The 20,670-nt window shown below is 38.0% G+C and overlaps 2 protein-coding genes across 4 annotated transcripts in view; one reads left to right on the plus strand and one right to left on the minus strand.

Annotated features, from left to right (window-relative positions):
• Nucleotides 1-20,670, minus strand: part of LOC124865309 (glycoprotein endo-alpha-1,2-mannosidase-like protein) — a 44,868-nt gene that overhangs the window by 21,487 nt on the left and 2,711 nt on the right. The window lies entirely within an intron of this gene.
• lin28aa (lin-28 homolog Aa) lies at nt 1,428-17,811 on the plus strand. Its single transcript, XM_047357599.1, has 4 exons — nt 1,428-1,437; nt 2,256-2,428; nt 9,396-9,580; nt 13,430-17,811. The coding sequence occupies exons 1-4, from the start codon at nt 1,428-1,430 to the stop codon at nt 13,647-13,649; spliced, it is 588 nt and encodes a 195-aa protein (XP_047213555.1). The 3' UTR covers nt 13,650-17,811.

The raw sequence follows: 20,670 nt of genomic DNA on the forward strand, positions 1-20,670 counted from the left end.
TATTCAAATCTCATCTTCTGACAACGATCTAATAATTGAAAGAAATCATAGTTTCAGGTCAGGTGTTGCATTTTGTTTTACTTTTGGTGCAAAAAAAAAAAAAAAAAAAAAACAACCCCTAAGAATAAAATAAAATAAAAAATGGAAGTTATACAAAAGCATTAGCTTCCCTTCTTTTTTCTTTTTTTTTTTTTTTGCATAAAGGTTTATGCCTTTTGAAAAAAAAAAATCGTTTCATATTCTATAATTTTTTATTTTGACTATTTTGTTTTAAATTTTCTTTAGATACGTTTTCCTTCTTTAACGCATCCATAGCTCCACAGATTCAACATCTTAAGCTGATGTGATCAATCACTATTGATCCATGAATTCGTTTGCTTGTTTTTTTTCTTTGGCATCTGGGCATCTGGAAAGAAAAAAACTGCGGTTTACTTCATACATTTTGAACGTACATGGGCCCTACTTGTCTTTTTTTTTTTTTACCAATACCTAAGTACAAAAAGAAAGGTTTGATTTTTAAATCCAAAGCAGTCAAATAAAATTGAAATAATACAATTAAATACAAGAGATTACTTTAAAGTTCATGAACCATTGTCATTTTATTTTAACCCTTTTTCTGCTTCTAATATTGAGAACATAATAATAATAATAAGATTTTTATTTTAAAGCAGTCAAATAAAACGTAATCATTTGTGCTAAATTTAGAAAATATTTTTCTTATGTCTTGAACCATTGTCATTTAGGGTAATTGTTTCTTTTTTTACTGCACACGTCAGGTGAAATAAGGTGAAATGATACTACTACTAATAAAAATACATAATAAATACATAAATAGTTTAAGGTTTGATTTTTAGTAACAAATGCGTCGAATAAAACTTAAATAATAATAATAATAATAATAATAATAATACAGGAAAGTTTTCTAAATCTATGGTCAGGATCCATTGTCATTTTACCAAATTGTCACTTTTATCGCAAACATTTAGGATAAAATAAATTAGTAAAAATAATCAGAAAATATTCTGAACCCAATTAAATGTTAAAATTCATACTTTTTTTTTTGCACAAGAGGTCATTTCTCTTTTAAAGCAAAAAAAAAAAAAAAAAAAAAAGACTGATTTAGCACGTGTGGACAAACTGATACTGCAGTTTTCCACAGCCACCTCACTGCTGCAGAAGTCCAGCTCTGTATAGAACATCAGCGTTTCGTCTTGTGTTGATTGGTCCTTCCATCACACAATGCAGATGCATCCTTGGGGACTGTAATCGTGAATCACGTGGACATGACCGAGATAGTGCGTGGGGGGTTTGTTGGATAAGAAATTGTCATTTGTATTGATCAACAGTGCTGACCACTGCAAGGGAGCGAAAAGCAGCGATCCGGGAGAAAACAGCAGTGGGAACTGGGACCGAATTGGCCCACAGGCATGGCAGAAGGTATGCTTGAACCTTGGGATGCTTTTGCAGAGTTTTATCCTTAAAGAATTGTCGGAGTCCCTTTTGGAGAAGCAGGGTTTGATTGCATTGTTTAGGATGTTATTGGGGTGCGAGGTAGTGGAAGTGGTGGCGGGGAGTCTTTAACAAACCCCCCTCTAGCAACCAACTATTCATTGTTGAGGAGAGGGGGAATAGGTTGCCAACCCCCTTTTGTTTACCTCCTTCTCGCTGCGCCGCTTCGGCTTTTCGCAGTATTTTGCATGAAAGTGGCAATCTTTGCGGATTACCCAGCTTGAGGGCTACAAGTTAGAAAAGAGGATATTGTATTTTAGGTGCTAATTTTTGAATCAAGGCTGAGGCAGAAGACATGGGTTCCGTTTCTAACCAGGAGTGTCCAGGTGGAGTAAACTTCAACACTTCGATGTTCTAAGAGTTAATTAAGCTGTTTTCTGATCCACTGTCTCTCCGCTTGTAATGCATCGTTTTGGGGGCATTGTCCGCACACGTGATGAGCAATGCATTCAAATTTGGCCCTTTAAATATGGTTACATTAGTTATTTGTTTTTAGAATATTGAAGTACACGTTTTGCACATGTGGCTTAGGCCAGATTGTGCAACTGCTGGTTTTCAAATCGAAAGTGCATACCAAAACCTGAGCATGGCGTGCTCAAGTCATTGATTCGTATCGATTACTGATCCGCAGAAATTACAATTTTAAATCTCCTTCAATTATTATTTCCGTTTGTTAAAGCGGGGCAATTTTTTTTTAGAATAATTAAAAATTTCAACATAAAGTGAATAAACTGATTCATTTGCAGGAGTGTGTAAGACGGAGGGAGATGAGGGACCGAGCACAGAGGAAGACTCGCAGTCCTTCCACGGAGTCGGCGTGTGCAAGTGGTTCAACGTCCGCATGGGCTTCGGCTTCCTGTCCATGACCCACCGGGAGGGAGTGCCGCTGGACGAACCGGTTGATGTGTTCGTCCACCAGGTAGGTCTGGCCGCTCTTCCTGTAGTATCCCAAAAAAGAAGTTCCAGAAATTCTTCTTTTTTTTTGGTCTGATCTTTAAACTCACGGATCATTAATTATTTCTCATTCTTTTCATCTGTCTATGATTAAACCTACTTTATTTAAGTTTCTTTTCTTTCCTTTTAGTCCATGTGGCAATTGATCATTTTCATATATGTTTTTTTCCTTTTTCAGTACAAAAGGAGGCTGACTGAGGTGCATACATTGTAAAACTGACTTAGCTTTGCGATCTGTTTACAAGCGGTTGATTGAATATAGGACAAAAATATTCCTTTTAGATGATTTAGATCGATGCTTGATGTGAGGAGTGGGGTTTTCGAGATCCCTGGGCCTCCTTTAGTTATTTGTTTTTCTAAGCTCGAAGATAAAAGACACCAGAGGCTCCCTCACAGGGGCGGATATAAGAGGATGTGGGCTCCTGGGCCACAACTAGTTTTGGTGCCCTACCCTCACAGCTTTCGGTTCAGTTTATTTCTGTTGGTCCAAACAACACAAGACAAACAGATCCACTTCATATCTAGAAATATATTTGGGAATTAGGCTAATACAATACAATCCTACTGACAGTTTCAAATTGAAGTCTACCCTACAAGCAAAATCCTTTGTGGACCTTTTGACTGAAGTGATTCGGGTGCTCATGCTAGAGGCTGTTCTGAAGTGGTTCTTTAAAAGAACCGGTTTTGTTTTATTATCTATCAGCCAAGTTAGCGCCACATAACTGAATTACTATAAACATCTTCAATAAATGTTCAATGGTCCTTGTATTTTTTATTTATTTTCAGTTTTTGTGGAGGATTGTAGTGCATGGAAGACTACAGTAAGAAGATTATTAATCCCTGTAAACTGTTGACCCAGTATTGCTGCCATAATGTATTAGCACTGTTTTTAACTAAACGGGTCTGCTTGTGAACTTTTTACAATCCCAGTCAGTGGATCTCTAATCTACACCAGCATAAATAGAATTGGGATCAATCTTTAGAGGAAGTTTTACAAACGCAGTGCTTAAGAACCAAGTCGGAAATGACATCAATTATTCAGTGGAAAATATCAGCAGTAAACACAGCTATGCAGTTCATCAAACCTCTTAAACTCCATAATGGGTTATAGAAAAATAAACAGTGGTAAGAGAGACGCTGTGCTTGTGTTATTCTGAGGTTAATCTGACATTTCATGAATAAGGAAGTGCAGTATTTGTTTCAATTGGATCAATGCTTAAACCAATCCCTTGAGTTCTAAACATGACACTTTTTGGTTGGTTGCTAGTACTCATGAGCTCTGATCTAGCTTCTAAAAGTGGATTTTTATATTGTCCCTGCTGAGAGTTGGTGCTGTAAAAGAAAATGTTTGGCATTAGTGTATCTGAAACCCAAAGAACTAAGAAAGCATCAAGCACCAGTTTAGCAATGAAACCAGTTTGGTGGAGAAGTAAAACTGCGCATTACCCTGAACACACCATGCCCAAGGAGAAACAGGATGATGACAGCATTGTGCTGTGGGGATGCATTTCTTCATCAAGGACAGGGAAGCTGGTTTGAGTTGTTGAGAAGATGGTTGGAGCTAAATGCAGGGCGATCCTAGAAGAAAACGGTTAGAGGCAGCAAAAGATTTGAGACTGGGGCAGGACAACAACCCCAAACATACAGCCAGAGCTGTAATAAAAAAGTTTATATCAAAGCGAATGCGTTAGAATGGCCAAGGCAAATTGGGATTTGATCCTAACTATAATACAACACAGTTGATCATATAAAGTGAGGCTATCTAAGGAACCCGGCCGGTTGCGTTGAGACTTTGCAGCAATCCTTCATTCTGAGCAAGCATGCAACAACAGTGAAAATAAATGCTTTTAAGCAGAAAAAACCTTCAGTAGAATAAGACTCACTATGACCGGCCATCTGCTACTACTGGCTGGGGAAGTGGAAGAGAGAGCGAACACACACAAAACAACACAGGCACTGGATCAGGGTTAGGTTTCTTGTACTCATGCAAAGTATAATGGATTAATTGATAGGGACACACTATCTTCAAGATTTTTTGGCCTTGTCGACTTTTTTTTTTTTTTTTTTTGTGAAACGATCATTGTACTTTTCTTTGTTTGTTTGTACCTAACAAACATGACAATTTCCAGAAATGTCCAAAAATGTCTAACTGGCTATGTCAAACCTATATGTGGCAATGTGATGCACTCACTAAAATACACTAAAAGCAAAGAAGAAGGCATGGAACACTTGCTTAAAACAGCTTCAGGTAAATTTAGCTTTATATTGCGATTTTGTCCCTATCATTTTGTATCAATATACTTTCAAGCATTGCCTATCAGTCATTATGCTAGTAAGGTATCTTTTTCACAAAGATAAAAGATAATGAAAATGCTTAAATCATACATATAATTTAACTGTATAATAGTATAAAATTGTTTTACACACTATTACCATTTTCTGATACCTGTTTAGGCCAGCTGACTATGAAAAGTGAGAAATCATGGCCCCTCCTTAATAACTCTACTGACGTTCTCCTGTAGAATATAGAAAATGGAATTAAATCATCGCTTGTCAAAGTGAATGTTTGGTTAAAAAAAAAGAAATCATTTGGCTCCTTGTCGTACCCAAAAGACAGGTACAAAACAACCATAGGTATAAAATGGCAAAAGGGCTAAATGACAATCTAATAAATGAAACCACACAGAAAATTCTGAAAAACAATTGTACAAAACATCCATTTATTTAAAATGTTAAATTTTGAGGTCATCTACCGCCCTAGTAAGCTCTTGCTTAAGTCTGGCCTGGCTTCTACTCCTTAACAAGCTTACAGCAAAGCTTCCAAAAATGGAAAACAAATTAAAAAACATGTATCATCCTTCCAGGGATGTGCACATACATTCATGAAAATCATTACAGAAATAATCTTTATAAATATAATTTACCACAGTGCCTTTCTTCTGCACTGAATAACTTTTTGATGATTAGGCTTTTTGCATCCCTGAAACTGCTTAAGTTAACTATTAAATATTTTTCCTATTCTCATTTATGTACTTTTCTCTTCGACATGACTATAGAAGTTAAGACAGCTACTCTAAACTTTGTCAGAAACTGAAAAACATAAACAATTCACAATTTCTTTAGGAACACAGAGGAATCAAAATATAATCCAGTCCAATCATGCAAACTGTGGGTGTATGAATCTTAAAAAGGGGGATACCCAAAGGAAATTCTGCTCAGGGCCTCGTAGAACCTTGGGTTGGCAGTGAGGTAAATTTTCTGCTTTGGTGTCATCTGTAAGCGAGCACCTGCACTTCTGTCTGATAAGATAAAGGTTTAGCATGTGAATGAGAGGAATCCCTACTAGCCACTCATTTAACTTAGAGTTCCTGTCATAAAGTGATTAAAGGCTTTCTGCTGTCTGCTCAACCCCGCTAGCCCTTCTCCCTGTGTGTACGTGTCTGTGTGTGTGTGTGTGGTATGGACGTACACTACACTTTATAGCTAAACCCTCCTTTGAAAAGGACTATTTCCTTGTTCGCCCACCACCAGTCTCTTGTCTTTGGCTGGGAAGAAATAGGAACCATTTGCATAAAGTTTGCATGATTTCTCATGCATCTCCTGTTTCACCTTTTCTACATTCAGTCCATGTTGATGCATACAGAGAGATGTCATTGTGAGTTTTAACTGAAAGCTACAGGAAACTAGTTATTTTATTACTCATATTGGAAACCAAACCAAAGAGTTCAGTTGAGGATAGAAACTTGCAGTTTAGATCTCCAGTAGAGTTAAAGCCAGGGGCATTATTCTGCAGAACTGCTCTTTGTTAGTACACAATCTTATATCAATTTCAGTTTATATTGGTTTGGGGTTACTTAATTAATCGTTTAACCCTTTAGAAACTGATACAAGAAATAACAAGCATGAACATTTAACATTTTAAAAACAGAAAAATGGATGTCGTTTTAATGGAACCATAAAGGTATTTTTGCAAATCACTTGGATTTTTCCTTTTATCATAATTAATACATTCCACATTCATTGATATGTATTTATTGTATCTTCACCCAACCGAAAGAATATAAATTGCAATTTTGTTTTAAAATCATGGTGTAAATCTAAAGCAAAGACAATTGATGCACCAGCCCATAAAATATACCCTAATCCCTACAATGTTATAATTGATACATACACATTCATGAACGTGCTGGCATAAAAAATTTAATAATCCTAAAGTTGTTGTTGTATCACTCTATGAAAGACTCATTTTAATAATAATCACTTTAAATATATATATATTTCCTATTAGCATTTTAAAAGAAGGACTTTTAAGTCCATGAAAACTAAACTACTTCTTAGAAGGCATGTGTATCAATCATCCAAGAAGTATAGATTTAACACAGAAAGGTTTTTGAAGGCAGTACCAACTTTGTCCAAGAGGTAGAGGACTTAGAAATATGTATCAAAAATGATGCATTTGGCATAATGAGGTAACTGCTTGCTATCAGAATTCCAAAAAATAAAGAAAGAAATTTTAAATTTAAGGCGATTGAATGATTTTTCTGCAAACTAATTCCTTGAGGTTTTTTAACTGTACCCCAACAACTCAGATCAGTTTCAGGTAATTTGCTTTGAGCATGCTGAGTTTGTCTTTCAGTTCATCATAAATAAAAAATAAAAAAGGCTTTTATCAAATTGCATTAAAGCCTTGTAGAATAAATGAGTAAGAAAATTAGGTTTAGGTTTTAAACTTTAACTGATTATTGAATGCTTCTAAGCAAACAGTTTTTGCGATTTCAACTGGATTTAAATTTTGTGTATCATAATTGATACGTTAAGATTTTTCATTGTATATTTATGCCAATTTCCCCCACTGAATATACTTAATAACATCTACTGTACTTACCTATGACCTATACCTGAATACCTAAAGAATCGCAAGTGATACACACGAAAATTGGTGTTTAAATTAAGTTGCATCTAGTCATCTTGGACTGTGGTCGCCTACCAGAGGCTAGAAATTGAGTATAGCATACAGGAAATGACTGTAAAGGAAACTGACCAATTTTAGTAAAGAGGCAGAAGTCCAAGAAATGTTGTGTTTAGCGTCATAAGGTTGATAAGCCTAAATTAAAATGATAACTTGCTGAATTAAACCTGGTTTTATGCGTTGCATCAAACAAAAATCTTTCTTATTTAAGAAAACTGATGAACATGTAGAGAATATGGTAAAAAGAAAAGCCCTCCATCCTAAAATTAGCAGCCACGCGTCAAGGAAAAATTAAGTCCCACGGTTCGCTGGCCTTTGTGCTGGTGGACAATGAAGCCATGCATCCGAATCAAGCACCCCTCAGCCGTGCCCCAAGCCTCTCTTTGTCCTGATAGAAGTCCTTCTATTGTCCCTCTCGACTCTGATGTCTTTCTTTGCCTCACTTCGCTTCCAGACATATTCAAATGTAGTTTACTCTAGACCCCACAAATGGCACCTCCACATCAGGTCCCTGTATGATAAAAAGAGAAAAGAACCCCCACCCTGATGCTTTACCTGTGTGAGAGTGACTGTGTGGTAGGTGAGGGTGAGTTATGGGGGTGGGGATGGTAACATGTTTGAGAGAGGAACTGGATTAACAGTAACTGTGTGAAGAGATGCCTGTGGTGCTGGGATGTTCATGTTGCCAATCAAATGTCATCTCTTACACAAGGTGTTCACAGTTTACAGTATTCTACAAAAGGTGCCTGCTTTTGAAATAGATATGGGGTTTTTTGCAGTTCACTGGGACCTCCAATGGTGTTTTTCACAGCCATGTTCTAAAGCGACATGTTGTTTTCTAGAACTTCTGTCTTGTTTTCTTAGAAACCCTTATCCAAAATAACTCCCCTAACAATGAATTGCGTGTTTTCTTGAGTTGCAATAGGTTATGACCAATAAAGAATCCTGACGTTTAGTTTTAGGATACAAAAGGATGAAGCTTTGAATAAAAGAAAAAGGATTATCGTTTTATCAAAGCCGATTTGCAAAATTAACAGATGGCTGTTATTGTGTCAACAGTTTGCAGACTGCGTGACAGTTTACTCTTACAATCCCATCTAGGGATCTTTTTTAATAATAGGCTTTCCCATGACGCGTTAACCAGTCTGAGGTATTTATCCCCAAACCGCCACACCTTTTTTTCCCTTTATCTTCTCTGCATTTGTTGTGGAGGTGGAAATGCTCTTTGCACATGTTAAGGACAGGACTTCTTTTCTCCTCAGGTGTAAAAAGGCAGTTAAACATTCAAGCCTGCAGGCCCTTTGTTTATTAAGTAAGCAGATCCACCAAATGTCATCAAACCTGTAACAAAGTGAAGTTATCAACTCCTTTCTATAAAGATCTCATGTGAAACCATCGCTAACAAGGCAAGATATTAGTCATTCGTACTCCTTGTCAGTTTATATCTTTTCACATCTTTCTGCCAAACAACTATCTGAGGAATGTCACCCTGACCCCCAGCTTTCACAGAGAGATGCCTTGCTTGTTGTGTCACCCCACCCCCAATGTGAGCACCAACCCCTGCATCCTGTAGTTTAGGGTTAGTGGTGGTGGTCAGTGTGTTAGTAGAGCTTTGTGATGTGGGTGGGAAAAAGGGTGGGGGTGGGGGCAGCAGTATGGAATGCTTTTCCTTCTGTGAGGGTGGGGGATGAGGGAGAATGGGAGGAATGATTGAAGGTTATCCTTGTCAGGTTTTTGGGGATCAGAGTCTCTACAAGCTCACGGTGGAGGTAATCTGTTCAATATGGGCACTTTAAAACATCAAAATCATCCTCAATTTTTCCCCGCAAACAAGTTGTAGAGAAATCAGTCACCCCTCCTATCAGATGCACTGTGCATGAAATAAATGATTTCTGCATTTGGAGTTTTCCAAATCTCAAGATTTTAAAGTTGAACAATCTCCTGCTTTGTTTTCTTTTTTTAGAGCAAGCTGCACATGGAAGGTTTCCGCAGCCTGAAGGAAGGCGAAGCAGTTGAGTTTACTTTCAAGAAGTCATCGAAGGGCCTGGAGTCGCAGCAGGTTACTGGACCGGGTGGCATCCACTGTGTGGGCAGTGAGCGGAGACCCAAAGGCAAAAAAGTCCAAAAGCGTCGCTCAAAGGGAGACAGGTAAGCGAAGGCAAACTGGGAGAATGCCCAACGGATATATTAACCATACTTCAAGGTTTTTAATAAAATGGCAAGAGTGAGGATAATTTGAAATATAAAAAAATAGTGCACTACATTGTAACTCAAACATTCTTGGAGAAAACAAACAAGATGAAAATGTTTAACATTCATAGTATCAGGACAATAAAGATCTGAGATACTGAAAATTGCAATGAAGATACCATTCACAATTAACACAATTTTATCTGACTCTTCTTTCTTCACAATGTGTGTGTCCCCTCCACTCTCCATGAGCTTTAGCACCCCAGCCATTTTAAAATATATATCGAGTGTTGCCATTAACAACTCTTAGTCTATTCAGCTACCCTTGTTTTAACTAAAGCCCTCTGCAACAAATATTAGTCAGAACATTGTTACTTTTTATAAATTGGGCTGCACATTCAATGCTTTTAACAAAACAAAATACTATTTTTTTTAAACATAGGGTAATTTAAAATATATCTGTCACAAAAAGTGGGACATTTCAGAATTTTATTCTCTTAGAGGCTAGAACTTGAGAACATTAGAGAACCTCTGGAGAGAACAGATTTAAATAGTGGCCAAAATGGTCCATTTATTGGATAGTTTTGAGAAAAAATGAAATCTTACCAAATGATATACACAATTTCACCTCAGCTTTTCTGTTAAACGTTCCACAATTACGTTTTTGTTATGAGCATCCTTTCTACAGCACTTATTCCAATTCGTTTAATTTAGCTTTAGATAGTCTCTTTGAAGCAGAAAGTCATTTGAAGTGTCTTGTCCAAACATCAGCTACTAAGAGCTCAGTCAGTGAAGAAACATGGTATTTTGGCTGTAAAAATCATAGACAATTGTGTTGCTGTGAAGTGTTTGTGATTTTCTTTTGTGTTCTGCTTGGATCAGATGTACAATGGTGTTGTGGTTTCTCCTCATTTTTGTGCCTTTCCCTGTATCCCAACCCCCCACTTTGGGCTTCACCGAGGGTCACATCAGCATGGCCTGACGTGTGACCTGGATCAATAACTGTTTAAATTTGCTCATCCCTGGTGAATTCAGATCTGCCCACTTTCTCCCTTTTCCTACTTATCCTCTTCAACAGAGAAGTTTTACTCTGAATCCAAAATCCTTTAAAGACAGGCTTATCTCATTACTTTTCTCCAGATATGATTCAAATTTTTTTGACTTATTCTTGGAGATTTTTTTAGATAGAACCTTATGCACACATGCATTTATCCAACCATCCATCAAACAACCCATGCTTCTTAAGTATATCTAGAACCATGTTTTGAGGGTAAAAAAGATCTAATCTAAGATGCAATTGCTCCAAATGCAGAAATAGCATAAAGCGATTTGAACACAAAGAAGGCATTAAAATGATCCTAAAAATTCAATACAAGGCAGCAATGTGGCTGTTATCAGGAAAAAATAAAGAAGCTACAGAGATCAGGGTTTGCAGATCACTTTGGGTGTCAGTATGTTGCACCGTTAGAGGTGTATCAACTTCACCACATGTCAGTTGTGATTACAACCAGAGCAAAGTGAGTGTGAGAACAGAGATCGTTATGACTTCAAAGAGTCCTGGGAGGCCGCCGTGGTTCAATATGTCTCCACAGACCTCTCTGATTCATAGATAAGATGTGTTTTCTCTTTATCACATTGTATTAGGCAACATTGGATTGAGGTTGGAATTTGATTGCATTTTTTCAAATATTCTTTCTATATAAATTAAAAGCACTCTGTGTTAGTCTGTACCATTGCTCTAAGTCTGCATCTTCTTCAGAGAGAGCAGCTGTTTTTATTTTGGTTCACATCACTGATAAACTCACATCTATATCACTTTGCAAAGGAGAAAAGTTCCTGTCCATGTAATTGATAACAGATGCAGGAGCCCAGGCCAGGGGCGTTAAGGGTCATTGTTGTCATAGCAACCGTGTATGAATAAAAGGAAGGGCTGGAGGCTTGGATGGAATTGAACGGAGGTTGGAGGTCAGGGTTCAGAGGTCATTATTGCAGCTTTTTTAGACAAAGGACCACTTCCACTTTCCTCCTTATGGATGCTTATGTGGGGAGCCTCTGCGATGGTGACGGTATAGACCTTGACACCACTCAAACAGCCTGGGCCACAAAGCCAACCTGACCCCTCGGCAACCACCCCATCCAAACCTTATCTGCAACCATAAAGGTGGCCAGGGGGGTCCAAGGAGGTACCGAATAACTGCCCCACGCCCACTACCCATCTGTCTTCCACCCCAGTACGCGTGGCCATTCTATAGATGATGTCCAAACAGCAGAGGCCGATGGCAGCCTGATGCCTTTAACTGACCCCAATGCATAGAGTCTTTCCAAAGTTCAATGGTAATGACACAAGTGCCACGCTTTGGTTAAACCGGCCCCAACTGGAAGCTTCTCCCGGCGACAAGCTGACAAATGGCACAAACTGCCCCCAACTCTCAAAACCCCTCCAGTTACTTTAATGGACCACTAGTTAACATATTTTATATTTAATAAGGTCCAGTACATTATATTGGTTAAGGTGTAATCATTTCGGTGACGAACAGTTTTGCAATGTTCTTGAATCTTTTCCTGAAGTTCTGCAGTGTCACCTCAAATTCCCTTTGACTTGGTGATTTGCATCAAAATTCAAACTAAGGTTTAGCTGGTGAAATATTGCCACCTAGTGGCGAAAACATATAATTTCGAATCCTTAACACTGAAAAACGGGCCTCAACTGCTTAATTGATCTAATACAAGTGCATAATTTTGACTTTAGAAAAATAGTGTTTCAGTTAACCCAAATTAGCAAATTGTGGGGGATCTTAAAGCATTTCAGACAAACATGATACATATAAAAAGCATTGTGTCTCTTAAAAGCCTGTTTAATCAGTACTGTTTCAGCTTATGTTCAAACATTACAAGCAAAAACATTAACATTAATGGCAACTTCAAGATGTGCTATAACTCAGCTCTGATGTTCTTTTAAACTACATGGTGAAATTAGCTTATAGTATTGTTTTGAATTATTGAAATCAGTATTATAGCAGTAATCAGCTAGACAAAAATCTGCTTTCACTAAAAATGATTTCTTTCTGGATAGCAGCTCAAATACAGTGCCTTGCAAAGTATTTATGCCCCTTTAAGTCTTCTCCTTTGCTCCCATTTCAACCAAAAACTTTGATGTACTGGAATTTTATGTAAAAGACCAACCGTGGAAGGAACACAATACTTAGTTTTTTTAAACAAATTAACATCTGAAAAGTGTCATATGCACAACTGTTGTTCCCCCCTTACTCTGATACCCCAAAATAAAATCCAATGCCTTCAGAAGTCACTTTTTGTAAGTACTCTATCTAAGAGTAATTTAGTCTCAATATAATTACATGATTATCTTGTACAAAGCCACAAAGGGGCTGAAGGAAGAGCTGGAAAAGCTGCAGATATCCAAGAGCTTAGCCAAAGTCCAAAAAAACTACATGTGTTGCAGCTGCAACCCATTTGGCTGCAAAAGATTTGATACTGGGGTGAGGGTCACTTTCCAGCAGGACATCAACTCTAAAAATACGGCCACACCTACGATGGAATGATTTAAATCAGTTCCTTTTCATGTGGTTGGCCCTAAATCCAACTAAAATTGGACTTGCACACCGGGGGCAAAAATATCAAAAGTGTTATTACACATATTTAGTATGTTCTGTTTCTGCTAAAATGCCTGAAAGTAATCTATATAAACTGAAAATTGTGATTTGATTTCATGGTGAGGACTCACAGTCCTCACCAGTTCTTTCTGGGGTTTATGTCTAAGGTAACAGCTATATGTGCATTCTCTTGTAGATGTTATAACTGTGGAGGCCTGGATCACCATGCCAAAGAGTGCAAGTTACCACCCCAGCCCAAGAGGTGCCACTTCTGCCAGAGTATTGACCACATGGTCGCCAGCTGCCCAATCAAAGCACAACAGTCCTCACCGGTTTCTCAGGGAAAACCATCCCCCTTGAAAGGAGATGATGGAGAGCACAGCCAACCGGCGCCACCTCCTGAGACCTCTGATTAAACGGGAGATCCGGCCTCGCTGAAGCACACAAGCCAATCATGCTTGTTTTGACGGTTGAGGAGGGAGACAGAATTTCCCTCCCCAACTGTTAAAGCTGCTTTTGGAATTACCTCAGGTTAAAAAACACTCATAAGGAATGTTTTCTGTTATTATTTTTATTTGGTGTAACATTAAGGAATACTGCTTCATTATTGCACTCAGGAAGTTTAAATGGTGTAACAGTGTGATCCCTGCTTTCAGGAACGTGTTGACCTTGTAGAGATAATACTAAAAGGTCTTCACAAGCATTTGCAGATTGCTTCTAAGTAACTGCACTTTCCTTGTGAGCTTTATTAATCAGTTTCTTTTGTGTTATACTCAATGTGTTGAGAATAGACCTAAACGTTTGCTGCCTTATCATTCAGCCTCTTTCCTGACTGTTACACCTTACTGTCAACAAAGCAGAGATGCGCCAGACAGTGTCTCTGTGATGAATGTTAGCTTATGGATCGTGTGGAGAGGGAGGGGGAAGGGGTGTTGATGGAAAATAACACAAAACGGGTTTAAGGGTAGAGGCAATGTACTGTAGTGACATTTGCCGGTATTGCTGTTGACCATCCAGATTCCTGGGGCCAAATGAATGTCAGACCAAAAAGTCTTTTACGGGTTTTGGTCGGTTATTTTTTTTGTATTATTTCTTTTTTGTATTTTTTTTTGTATTTTAAATTCAGAATTTTGCTGGCTGTTCTGGTCTACCTCACTAGTGCATGTTTGGTCTGCTATTTAAGGACATCTGATTTTAGTTGGGATTAAATCAAATCCTTTTTGCACTACAGAATGTATACAGGATGGAAGTTTTCCATCACATACCACCTTAAAGAGTAACTTAACAACCGGACCTGCAAAGATTCAGTTCCACACTCTGGTGCACTGTTTGGGTGGGTGTATTTTTAGACCTGAGAAACTAAAACCGCCCTGTGGTTATTTGGTTAAAACACGAGGTCAGTAGATATCTGAAGCATGCTTTTCATTTCAGCCAAATTTAGCAGCACAAAACCAATTTTCTCACCTTATCAGCACCTTGGTCTGCTGCTATCTTTCTGTTTTGTGACCAAACGCGGAAGATGGCAGTACATTATCTGTTGTGCTGACTGCAGTGCCGGTGCCGCTTTTTTAATTTACATGAGAGTACTGGGTTTAAACCTCCAGGTGAAAGTTAGGCTTTTTCTCCGTAGCCCAGTTGAGGTGCATCTTACATCATCTCTGGTTCAAGATTGGCTCAACAAAAAACAAAAAAATGCAACAATTCTAACCCATATTCTGGATACGTCTGTGTGTGGTGGTCCTTGTAGCACTGACTCCAGACACTGCCCACGCCTAAATCTCCACCAAGCTTATGACTGGGCTTTGTTTCACAATTTTCTCTAATCTGTTAGCATCCATGTTGCTTGTGCACTTTGTTTACAACACCTTTTCCTACCTCTCAACTTTCCATTAATAAGCTTGGATACTGCACTCTGTGAACAGCCAGATACTTTAGCGATACCCTTCTTTGAGGATTATCTTTGTTGAGGATGTCAGGGATTTTCTGCTGGACACCTGTCAAACCAGCAGTCTTCCCTGTGAGTGTTATGTAATTTGGTAATATCATGTGCTGCTGAATTTTGGTTTTCATTGGCTGTAAATCAGGATCAACATATTGAACAGAAGAAAATAATCCTTGAATAATCTGTGTGTAATAGAGTTATATAATAAGTTTCACTTTTATAACTGAATTACTGAAATAATATTTGAGTTATTTTCAAATTTCTTGAGATGCACCTGTACTTGCAAGGATATGCTAAAGCCTGGCCTATAGAGGGCAGCAAAACGTTGCTTTTTGGCCTGAGGGTAGTTAGTCTTCTTTTCTTAGTTTTTTTTTAGGTAGTGCCATCTTTCTCTCAGCAGTATTCTATCTTTATTGGCAGATCTGTAAAGGTCGGTTGCTTCATGACTTCTTTAACTTAGGATTACATTATCCGTACAATAGCATAAATACTTGACCTTTTACAGAGTTACCGAGGGTTCCAACTACCTCTAACCTGGATGCTTAAAATAAATGAATGGAAGTAAGGCAGAATCAGACATGATGTTTCGTGTGAGAAGGCTACTGTTGTTTTATGTCCAGTTTGATCTATTTCTAGGTAGATATTTAAGACACTGTATAGGCTTTTAGCTCAGGAGTACCTAGCCTGCAAGGAGGAGCATGTAGACCTAGCTAGTCTGTTAGCATTTTACTCCCGTTTTACAGGAGATGCTGACTGATACTTTAACACCCAATTAATATATATGTAAAATTATTCCAAAGCCTTTTTAAGAAATGCATACTACTTATTTATTTTCATCAGAAAGCACCGCATCTTCTCTTTGTGCTCCTTTTGAAGCCTATCAGCAATGAATGTTTGAGAAGAGATCATCACATAACACACAAATAGGTCAAAGAAAGCTTGAAAAATATCTGGTTTACTATCTTAACATCATGGTACTCTTACTGCTGTGTACATATGTGCTTGAAAGATCATTCCCTTCATTTAATTTGGCCTGCTTGCGAGGTTACGGTAATATATTGCTACATAAGAGTATGAATATGCAATACATACTGTACAGGTACATGAAATAATGAAGACTGATCTAAACTGTGAGGATTTTCTTTGCCTTTTATGATTATTTTTTATTTTTTTTATTTTGAGTATATTATTTTGTGTGCAGAATGAGCCTTTTGGAAGAAAAGCTCATTGTTTTTCAAATCTATGCCAAAACCAATGCAATGCCACTCTGCACTAATAATGTGTAAGGTGCATTAATGTGTTTTCTATATTTCATTTTTGTTGCGTCTGAATATATGTTTCATATTTTAGATAACTTTTTAAAGTTTATTTCAAACTGGAAGAAATACCTCATCTCTTGGGTTCATCTCAGGATTTGCTAATCTGAAAACTCAGGGATGGTTTTAGATTGAATTGAAGGAGTCAAGGATTAAAAGCTAATTTACAAAATGTGAACAATGTAACAATGAAGTCAAATTCAAAATGGCTTTGGGAGTGTCTTGGTCCTTTTTTTTTTTTACTGCTACACAATGAAAATGTATTAAAGGATTTTTAAACTTTTGGTCAGGAAAACAATTATACCCTAACATCGTATATCAATATAGAGTAATGGTGCTTTTATGTCCTCTTTTGCCTAATATGAAGAAAGTGTTCCACTATTATTGTATTCTTTCCTCTGTAATCGTTGTAGATGGGGATAAAAGTAGAATATTTTAACGGGATTGGGGCTAGTAGTGTATAATCGTTGTCTCATCTCAACACGTCTATAATTAGTGTTTCAGACTATCAATGCTTATGACAAAAAGAATGTGCCACAACTGACTTAACACACACATTACTACTTTCATTCTCAGTGGGTTTTCCATAAATTCAGAAGGTTTAAAGTCAAACCATTTTAGGGTTTCGATATGTGAATTGTTCCACTCAGGGTTTATAATGTAAGAAAGTAAGAACTGGCATTAAGTGTAGATCTTTAATTTTCTTTGCATATTTTCTTCATTGTATTATTTTGAAATTAGTGTTTACAGCTACAGTGCCTGTATATCCTTCGATTGGAACAACTTACCTGCTTTTTCTTCTGTGTGACCTATATGAGGACTGACAACTTCATCTGTTAAACTAACTTAAAGCAATGTTTACATGTAGTTCTCAAATTAGGATTTAATAAAAGCATTATGATTGGTTAGGGGTTAATCAGTTGTACTTTGCTATCTCAAAATATATCTTTGAAACTTACCAACGTGTCTGGCCCCTACAATTTTATTGTCATGTGCTTTAAAATCAAACAACTTGTAAGCCTAGCTCAGGTTTGAAGGAGATCATGGCTGTCTTATTTGTTTTTTTCTTTCTTTTTGTACCCGTCTTATTTTTGACCATCAGCCAGTTCATTTGTGGTGTTATTGTATTTTATCAAGCGATTTATTACAGAGCTACTTCCGAAAAATGTGCATTTACTATTAATGAATGTATTAGTATTTACTGCCATAAAACCCACAATTATCTTTAACTCAGGTAATTTAATGACTATAGTCTGTAAGTGATGAGCAGCATGTGAGATTTACTGTGATTATGTTTCTATATGTAAAATTTTGGTCCATTTCATAATAAACATGTCAATATTGAGCACTTTTTTGTCCAAATTGTCATTCTTATATAGCTATAGGCAATATTGTGTTTCTTCTAGTCATTTCAACTCAACTACATATTCTATCTACCTCTAATACAGAAACAAAATGTTTTCATTAGCAAAGTTAGCAATTTATATCCAAATGTTTGAGCTTTTACAATGTTGAAAATGGTTCATACTCACTCATTGAGATAAATTCATTCAAAATGAATAGAATCTGAAACTGAATTCACAATGGGGGGGTAATATTTGAAGGCCTTTCAGGATGTTTCTGCAAATATTAAGTGAGGATAGAAAATAGTAGGACAAGGTGTGCTGATAGAGGTGTGGAAGCAACAGTTACGGTAACAGTATTGTCAGCAAAAAATATATACTTGTTAATATATAAAATGAATAAAAGCAGTCTTAAAACTGGTCTGTGATGAACACCTTTGGCTACAGGAAGTAAGCTAGAGGATATGCTCTTAGATTAAGTTTTTGGTTTAATTAAATAGGCTCCACTGTGTCAAATGATTGAATAAGGTCAATTAATAGAACTGGGTAGTGTTGTTTGTAGTCTATAGCCCCAATAAAATCATTTATAACTATTAATTACCCTGCTCTAGTTGTTCTGTGTCCTTTCCTAAAACTAAACTAATATTTTGACCAGATATGCAAATATGATTTTAAAAAAATCGTAATATAAGTGAGAAACAAAAGCACTGTTTGACCACTTGTGAATCTTAATTTGTTTCTGTCTGATACTCTTTGAACACAGCAAAAGTATTTCTATAGCCCCCTTTATTTTTAGTCCTTAATTATACATTTCTAGGTGGGGAGTTCCGATGCACATTTGAAAACAAAGGGACAAAATTTGTGCTTTGTAAATACACCCACAAACATTGGCAGTTCTTGCATGAATGGTGCCCTGGGCGAGCCTCTTTTTCTGCTGCCCTAAACTAATCAAAATGCAGGAAACCACTAAGCATGTAAAAAAAAGTCCCCCTTCTCTCTGTAACAACTACTTTCCATTGATTACATGAAATGGTTAAAAGCAATGGAAACTTGTTCAATGCATAACTTGCAGATACGTTTTTGTTTTATCTGGTGCTTGTGCAATCCCATCCACAATGGCCAACAGTAAAAACCGCCACTGCTCACAAAAATATAAATATTTTCTAAATATGTAATTTTGACATGAGTATCATTGGAATCAGACCAACAATAACCCATACATCTGTATATTCTAAGAATGTATGAGGATTAATAAACTTATTGAAGTCTTCTATTTTTAAACAACTATACGGAATACCACATACTATCAAAAATGAAGCTAATTTTTAAATACATTAAAATACATTAAAAGAAAATTGTTTAGTCAGTTGGGCGCATTCGGTAATCTACACTGCTCAAAACAATAAAGGGAAACTTAAACAACACAATATAACTCCAAGTAAATCAAACTTCTGTGAAATCAAACTGTCCACTTAGGAAGCAACACTGATTGACAATCAATTTCACATGTTGTTGTTCAAATGAAATAGACAACAGGGGGAAATCTTTGACGATTAACAAGACACACTCAATAAAGGAGTGGTTCTGCAGGTGGGGACCACAGACCACTTCTCAGTACCTATGCTTTCTGGCTGATGTTTTGGTCACTTTTGAATGTCGGTGGTGCTTTCACACTCGTGGTAGCATGAGACGGACTCTACAACCCACACCAGTGGCTCAGGTAGTGCAGCTCATCCAGGATGGCACATCAATGCAAGCTGTGGCAAGAAGGTTTTCTGTGTCTGTCAGCGTAGTGTCCAGAGCCTGGAGGCGCTACCAGGAGACAAGCCAGTACACCAGGAGACGTGGAGGAGGCCATTGGAGGGCAACAACCCAGCAGCAGGACCGCTACCTTTGTGCAAAGAGGAACAGGAGGAGCACTGCCAGAGCCCTGCAAAATGACCTCCAGCAGGCCACAAATGTGCATGTGTCTGCACAAACGGTTAGAAACCGACTCCACGAGGATGGTATGAGGGCCCGACTTCCACAAGTGGGGGTTGTGCTCACAGCCCAACACCGTGCAGGACGCTTGGCATTTGCCAGAGAACACCAGGATTGGTATATTTGACACTGGCACCCTGTACTCTTCACAGATGAAAGCAGGTTCACACTGAGCACATGTGACAGACATGACAGAGTCTGGAGACAACGTGGAGAGCAATCTGCTGCCTGCAACATCCTTCAGCATGACTGGTTTGGCAGTGGGTCAGTAATGGTGTGGGGTGGCATTTCTTTGGAGGGCCGCATAGCCCTCCATGTGCTCGCCAGAGGTAGCCTGACTGCCATTAGGTACCGAGATGAGATCCTCAGACCCCTTGTGAGACCATATGCTGGTGTGGTTGGCCCTGGGTTCCTCCTAATGCAGGACAATGCTAGACCTCATGTGGCTGGAGTGTGTCAGCAGTTCCTGCAAGATGAAGACATTGAAGCTATGGACTGGCCCGCCCGTTCCCCAGACCTGAATCCGATTGAGCACATCTGGGACATCATGTCTCGCTCCATCCACCAACGTCACGTTGCAACACAGACTGTCCAGGAGTTGGCGGATGCTTTAGTCCAGGTCTGGGAGGAGATCCCTCAGGAGACCATCCGCCGTCTCATCAGGAGCATGCCCAGGCGTTGTAGGGAGGTCATACAGACACATGGAGGCCACACACCATACTGAGCCTCATTTTGACTTGTTTTAAGGACATTACATCAAAGTTGGATCAGCCTGCAGTGTGTTTTTCCACTTTAATTTTGTGTGTGATTCCAAATCCAGGCCTCCATTGGTTGATAAATTTGATTTCCATTGATG

The sequence above is a fragment of the Girardinichthys multiradiatus genome, chromosome 3 (assembly GCF_021462225.1).
Source record: "Girardinichthys multiradiatus isolate DD_20200921_A chromosome 3, DD_fGirMul_XY1, whole genome shotgun sequence".
Lineage (NCBI taxonomy): Eukaryota > Metazoa > Chordata > Actinopteri > Cyprinodontiformes > Goodeidae > Girardinichthys > Girardinichthys multiradiatus.